At 28.1% G+C, this 8,218-nt stretch overlaps 1 protein-coding gene across 9 annotated transcripts in view; it reads left to right on the top strand.

Annotated features, from left to right (window-relative positions):
• tmod (tropomodulin) overlaps window positions 1-8,218 on the top strand; it is a 271,736-nt gene that overhangs the window by 207,447 nt on the left and 56,071 nt on the right. Inside the window, exon 1 of one of the 9 annotated variants that reach the window (XM_014415526.3) lies at window positions 5,195-5,328. The exons of the other annotated variants lie outside the window; for them this stretch is intronic. Coding sequence (XP_014271012.1) covers window positions 5,326-5,328 — 3 coding nt within the window. The 5' untranslated portion in view covers window positions 5,195-5,325. Of the gene's footprint in view, window positions 1-5,194; window positions 5,329-8,218 lie in introns of those variants that run through there. 9 annotated transcript variants of the gene reach the window in all.

Below are 8,218 nucleotides of genomic sequence, written 5' to 3'. Positions count from 1 at the left end.
ATTTATTGTTAACCAATGTATTAGAAGGAGATAGTTGGCCGTATGAAGTAGATTGTAGGAAGATAGTCCGGGTGACGGTCAATAAAGGAATCAAAATAGTAAAAGAGAACTATTTATTGTTAACCAATGTATTAGAAGGAGATAGTTGGCCGTATGAAGTAGATTGTAGGAAGATAGTCCGGGTGACGGTCAATAAAGGAATCAAATTATTAACAAAAAACTATTTATTATTAACCTCCAAAGTGGGAATAAATAGTTTTCATCTACTATTTTAATGCCTTTATTGACCGAAACCCGAACTATCCTTCTACAAAAAATGAATTCATTTCAACAATTGGAAAAAAACACATTTATAAAATGGAAAAGATTCGGTCTGTCGAAGTTGGTGAGCAATTTTAACTAAAAACATATATATTATAATATGACATAACCATTTTTTAGAAAATACGTTATAACTCAGAAAAGAAACTAAAATAAATTATTTATTTATTTACAATAATTTTGGTCCGTTCAACCACTGAGGTCAGTTTTGTTTTTTACAAATGATTAATGAAACAGTCGAAAGATTCATATAAATTTAATTATAAAGATTAATAATATAGATTTAAATCAATTATATAGATTTAAATTTCGTTAAAGATAATTTTTGTATTACTTTTTATTATATTGTAATATAGCTTACTATAAGATGCTCTGGTTCTTGTACAATCAAAACTGGTAAGTGTACAATAAAGTAATTTTGAGAAAACTAGGATATCAATCTAAAATGAAGTGATTTTTAATATCAACCAAATGTTATGCTCCTTGAAATTGTCTAACAGGGCTTCAATGCAGAATTCTCTAAAAACAAATCCTTTAATTTTGTTAATAATTGATAATTATTGTTTTTCTATTGTTTTTATGACAATATTCAGATTTTACATTCACCTAGCTATACATTAAATATACAGTAAGGGACAGTATTGTCATCCTGGATTATGGAGAAATAGCATTTTTGAAATGTACCAACAATAATTTCATCTCAAAGGTTAGCCACATTTATTTCTTAACAGACACCTTTTGAATTCGGTGTGAATTCAAAATAAAACAGCTGGAATAATTTCAAAAAACATTTTGAAGTTAAATTATTCTTTGTTTTATTTATTTATTTTAATATGTTGACCTCTCTATTTGTGTGTTTTAACTTATTTATTCATTAAATTATTTTATTTTATTAGTACTATTTTTTTTTGTTTTTTAAAACTTATTTATCCATTCGAGTGTTTCCTGTAACCGGTTTTTTTTATTATATTTTTTTTAATCTATGTGTTAGTCTAATTCTCGTAAAATGTATCTATTTGTTTGTTTTTGGTAAACTGATCTACTGCTGTGACTATGAATGATGGTCTGATCTCACATTACCGTCTAATATTGAATTTGTTTAGCGGGTCACTGAAGATCTAGGAGGGTGAATTCCGGAGAGGGAATTTGTTGATCGGGTGAATTAAAAACTTGTGAAAGGGTGAAATTGGAGGAGCAGAAACGAGAAAGAAAAATAGGAATGAATTGAAACATTTGTATTTCTTGTACAGACCGAAATTTATTGTAAAAGGAAACTGTAGGGGAAAAAAATTGTTCATTATATCTTATTATTGTATCTATTTTTTTTTATTATACCATGTATGTATAATTTATTTATGTCCGATTACGGATTGATAAATATGCTGTGTGAGATAGCAACCTGATGTATTTAGGCAACATAGATAAATAGAGTATTTCTCTCTCTAGGCTTAGTTTTTTTTTCAACCCACTTACAGACAATTTCCGAATTGGTCCCAAGAAATAAATATCATTGCTTTGAACACATTTTATTTATTCTTTGTTGAATTACAATGTAACTGTTTATAATGCTGTGTTTGTAATGACACAACGCCCTGCCTCCAGCAGGTTGGGTTAAGGCCAGCGGTGACGCCATTGGGTAAGGCGGTTCACCCGGGTCATGGCTGTCATGAACTTTATCCTCTTTATAAATCTTCCTTCTTTAATATTTTTTGTTTAATAAAAATAATTAATCTTTATTAAATTAAATAGACTAAAAAATTGATACCAACAAGAAAATAGTTGGGCCAGTATTATAATGAATTTTCTTATATTACATTATTTAATAATAATGTTAATTTAGTATTATAATTTGTTTACCAACGTTTCGGAATTACACGGACCGAACATTAGGTAACAATTAACTTGGAATCCTCGCACGAGATTGAAAAGACAGGACTGCAGGTCGATTTCGACTATTACAGCACTTACTAAACTTCCAACTCATTACAAAAGACAGCTCTACATGAATATAATAAGGCCTATCTGGGCATACATAGTCGACCTTTGGGGCTTCACTAAACCTTCGAATTCCTCTCATATCCAATCCTTGCAATCCAAAATTCCCTATGCTCCTTACTTTGTTACAAATAAAATCATCCATAAAGACCGATCTAGCCCGAACCAGATATCAATCCTTCCATTATAAACTCCTTAACCACCCAAACCCACTAGTTTATAACCTTGCATCCTCTTCCATTCCTGACAATCCTCCGAGGCGCTTGACAAGAATATTATAAGATTACTACCAATGGCTAGTTTCTCAACAAGCCTGTATAATACTATTGAATCTAACATAAAATTTACTAGATGTATTTTTATGAAAAAGAAGTTTTTAATGTCAAAATAAATAAATAATGAAAAAAACAAAAACAAGTACGGATAATTTAATTAGAATTTTTTAATGATTTTACTTTGAAAAAAAAATCGACCAATAGGCGTTTCATCTAATGGATCGTGGAACCTCAGAAAAATAAATAAAACAAGTTTTTTTTATTTTTTTATTTCATATATTCATTATGAAAACAATTTTCTTGAGTAAATTAAAGGAAAAATAGTAAGTAATCGAAAAAAAAGTTTAAAAACAATTGATTTTATTTAAATATATTTTAAATAATGTTTGAATTACCAATTAAACTAACTGTATTGATTCTTTTAGCACTAATAGGGTCGTGTAGATTTCGATTTATAACACCAAAAAAAAAATTTTATTGAATATATCATTGGAAACAATTTTAATTTTTTCAAATTACAAAAAAGATTGCCTTTGGCTTGTTAATCATCTAAAATTCATTTTCTTATCACTTCATTTTTTTTTTAATATAATATAAATATTTCAATTTTTTTTATTTATTAAAATTTACAACTGTATTTACATAAAAATACATCTAGTAAATTATGTTAATATAACATAAACTATGTTATGTTAGATTACAATGGTATTATACACTCATCTAAAGAAGCTACCCCATTGGTAGCACTCTAATAACGTTTTTACATTAGCAGCTCTCGTGGCCATCTTCTTTTCAGGCACCCCCGAGAATTGTCCAGACTGGAAGAGGAAGAAAGGTTAGAAACTAGTGAGTTTGGATGGTTAGGGAGTTTATAATGGAAGGAGAGATATCTGGTTCGGGTTAGGTCGATTAGATATAGAACATTGAGGTTTTCATGGACGATTTCATTTGTTACAAAGTAAGGAGCATTGAAGCTTTTGGATTGTAAGATTTGAGAGGAATTCGAAATTTAGATATTTCAGTAAAAATGAAATTTGCAACGCACTTACTTGCAGTTCAATTTTAGTCTCTCTCTTTTTTTTTTTTCTTATTTTAAATAAAGTATTATATAGTGAATTGGTGTGTTGTTTATTATTATACCGTTACAACATAAAAATAAAACTTTCAAATAGGTTATCTGAATAATTCATAGTTGTTACACAATTGCTTTTTGAGCCATTACCATGTAAACGATCCATACTGACCTATAACAGTAAGGTTACGTGTGAAGACGAGTTGCTCAACATCGGATGCCGATCTGCCGGGAGTCGAAGGGGATTCTTCCCTAGGGCAATAAGGAAGCTGAGCAACGCCATTTCTATCGTAAACAATGTCAAAAGGCCAACTCGTTACATTGCTATGTTGTCGTAAAGAAATTTTAATGTTATGTTCGTGTTAGGGCGTTTCCTACATTTATGTGCGGAGATAAAGCTATAACTCATAGTTTCACGCCAGGAACACTCAAGAGATAACTATCGCAGTTTAATAATCAGCAAGCGAAATCATAAGTGATAAGCAAAGATTTATAATTTACAATATAATTAGTCATATGTGGTTAATTATTTGTCTCATCGAAAATTAATATGTAATTTTCTTTTAGTATTTATTTATTGATATTTACTACTGTAAATTTACGTTAGTTAAACATAAATAGATATGATACATACATGTGGAGAATCAACCCATTGATATAACTCCAATAACATTTCTAGAGGAGAAGATCTCGACGTCTTCTTCTTTTTAGACGCTTAGCAGGATTACTAATGATTACTATCTGGTTCTAGCTAATTCGAAAACATATGAAACATTGAAGTCCTGATGGATGACTTGATATGTGAAAAAGTCAGGAGCATTAAGGATTTTACGAAGGATTAGATACGAGAGAAATTCAGTGGTTCAGTGGAGCCCCAAAGCATAACTCCATAAAACAGATAGGCCTTATTACAGTCATGTAGATCAGTCTTTTGTAATGGGTTGGAAGTTTAGACCGTTTGTCTAGAAAGTGATTTAATACTCTGAATACGTGGAGTTTTCTGTCTTATCTGTCTTGTATGAGAATTCCAAGTCTATCGTTTACCCAGATGTATTTCTAGATTACGGATCTGTTGGACAGGAATAAGTGGGGTATCATTTAAGGATACTGTGGGGCAGGAAGCCATGGGCTTACGACGCAGGATAAAAGTGATCTGATCGGTCACTGGTTTCTTACCTTGATTCCTTATCCATTCCTGACTATCCTCCGAGGTACCTGAAAAGAAAATGGCCACGAGACCTGCTCATGAGAGTTCTACCAATGGGTAGTTTCTCTACACGCCTGTATCACTCTATTATAAACTCAAATCAAATTTACTGTACGGATGTTTGTATGTGAATATACAGCTATAAATAGTAATAAATTCATAAAAAAAAAATAAGCTTAAATAGGAGGTGAAGTAACAAACATTGGTACAGTGAAAATAACAGTTTCGATGAGAGCAATAACAGTTACTGTCGTAGTAACTGGAGGGATTGACAGTAACAGGTGACAGTAACCGTGTGGATTGTTTACATTACGTAACTACAGTTACTAGGACTCCCCCACCCCCCACCGGAGCCTTCAGTCTTCTCCAGGCTATGGTTAGTGTTGTGTCGTGGTAGTGGTTCTCTACAGTATCTCTACAGTACTTTCGTCTCTTCTTCTTAACTTCTTATAGCTATGGTCAGTTTATTATATATTATACTAAAATTATGTATAAATCAGTTGTATATAATTTAATTTATTTTATAATTTATATAGTTTATGTTAATTTCTTAGTCAATTTATATTTTATATAAATTATATATTTCTACTTTACAATTAAATTTTCTTTTTAAAGATTAACTATACCACGGGCTATTTTCTGTCTTCCATACTGTATAATAATACAACATAAGTTACAAGAACTATGAATTAAGAATTATGAGCTTGCAATACAATCTAATCAAGCGTTATTAATGCCAATATTTTTTTCTAAAAAGAAAATATGTAATTTGATGTTTTAATTTATTGATGTTGTTTAAAAAGTTGTTGATACTTGATAAGAGTACTGTCGGATATTGCTAAAATATCGAAGCTACTCAACTTGGATCAGTGTTACTGCATTTTATTAATATATCTTTTATCTATTATTTTTTTTAATTTCAATCAAAAACAGATATAAAGCTTACCATAAAACATAAAAATTATTTTAAAAGTCTTACCTCCCAACTGTATGGAGTTCCACTTTGTTAGATGAGCTTTAATTTTTTTATATATTATAGATGATTTTTAAAAATAATTTTTGTCTCTCTTTTTTTTAATATTTTTAATTTTCATTTTTTTTTTTTTTATCCTTTATTCCTTATTATTCTTAATCTTTTTTGTTTCCATTATTTATTTATATAACTAATTATATTTTCTCCCTTAACCCAATACATTTTCCATTTTTTTCCCCTCTTTATCAAACATGGAATACAATTAAAATATAAAATATAGATACTAAAAAGTTTAAATGAAATAAGAATATATACCCATAAAAATCTATCGTATTTTCGCGCATGATTACTATTCAATTAAAATTAAAAAAAAGAAAACTTAACTTAAATTATCTTTCAAGGATATAAATATAGGCATACGTTTAAGTAAAATTAATAAATATAAAATTTTAAGAAAGTAAATATTATAAAAAATAATATATATAATACATAAAAACGATAATAAATGTATATAAAAAAGAGAAATAAATATTAAAACATATACAATAAAAAATTTAGTAAGGAACATTAAAAACTTGAGGGCAGTATTAATTAATTAATAAGTATTAAACAATTACAAATATGGTATGATGAAATGATATTGAAATATTTCACCAAGTATTGTAACCTGATAACACATATAATAACATTTGTAAGGAGTTGGTACAAAATATCAGATAAAAACTATATCTTTGTAACTGACGTTTTACCATGAATCCAGGAGGTAGACTGTAAATAATAATTCTAAAAAAAAAAAAAAAATACAAGTCAATAGAATATAGTATATTTAATCGATTAGCAATAATCGATATGTTTGAAGTTGAGTTGAAATTTGAGTTCTCTCTTCTTTGTATTTACTTTTTGACCTTTAATTCTGTTTCTTATCGCCAATAAATATTAGATAATTTCGATTTGTGATGATAACCCAAATGTTTGCCATGAATGTGGTGCATTAAATTGCTTCTTTGTTATTTTCATTGTATGATTCTTTTATGACATCATTTTCAATTTATCAAATTGCTTTAATTGAGTGGATGGATGACTAACCATTAATTGTTTTTTTATTTTTCATTCTTCCTCTGTGAAGATAATATACGTAGAATCATTGATTTTTATCCACATCAAATTATTTTAAAATTAATTTTTTGAATCAATGTTATATCACTCAAATTTCTTTTTATCGCGAATTATTCTATATTTATATATTAATTTTTTATAGGAAGGATATTAGTTGACTGTATGCAATAATTTCAGGAATATGGTCCGAATGGTGGTAAAAAAGATAGGAAATAATAAAATGACAGAATAGGATAAAGAACTTAACTTACTAACAAATAGTTTTTTATGCTATTTTTGTTATCTTTTTTTAACTCCACTCGGACTATCTGTCAATATATAATTTTATAATTATTTATGGTTCAATAAATGCCAAAGCCAATTTGGCAATTTCGTATTTAGTTTATTTGTCTATTTATATTTATTTCAGATTATATAATATTTTTGTAATTATTATCTATTTTTTATGATGTGATCAGGGTAATAAATTGTATTTAAATTACACCTAATGTACTTTTATAAAAGAAATTTGCATATTGTATATATATAACAAATGCAATGCTCTATATCTTCACTTCATTTGACAAGCTTAAGCTTTGTCAAGTCGGAAAACAACCAAAAATACGATATTTATTTCGTTGAAAAAAACATATCATTTTATAGAAATCTCTTAACAATCTTAATTTTTTAAGACTTCTGAGATGTTTACATGTTTTAATTATGTTATATTATATTAAATATGTTGAGTTATAATGATAGGTTTATTTCTATTTATGTAATTATTTTTTATCATATAAAGATATTTTTTTTTTCCAGTTTTAACAGGTACCATAAAGCTTAAGCGACGATATAAATATATTTAAAAATCTTTAGATACTTTCAATAATTGAAATATTTTTCATTCCTCATGTTATTTCTTAATATGAATCATCATTTTTCAGTTTTTGAAAATAAAAAATACCTAAAAATGAACGTGTATATTATAAAATAGCGTTATTTTTTAATTACATAAATCGATTTACAATCGATATTGGAAAATAGACGCGTTTCAATATGAAATGTATCGTTACAGTAAAAAGGTAGTAGACAAATCGATTTTCTCTTATCTGCCGGCGCCGAACCGACTCCTACTGTCGGCCGCTCGCGATAAACATTATTGACTCCACGCTCAGGTACCATTCTTTAGTTTAGGGGAAACCTCTCGTATTTTTCCTCAACATAATATGGTTTGATTTTATATATCGAAAAGGTTCTTCTTTATTCACTTAGCTACTCATTTA

Source organism: Halyomorpha halys, unplaced genomic scaffold (assembly GCF_000696795.3).
Source record: "Halyomorpha halys isolate HHAL.00 unplaced genomic scaffold, Hhal_1.1 Scaffold102.1, whole genome shotgun sequence".
Classification (NCBI taxonomy): domain Eukaryota; kingdom Metazoa; phylum Arthropoda; class Insecta; order Hemiptera; family Pentatomidae; genus Halyomorpha; species Halyomorpha halys.
This window is presented reverse-complemented; position numbering and strand designations above follow the sequence as displayed.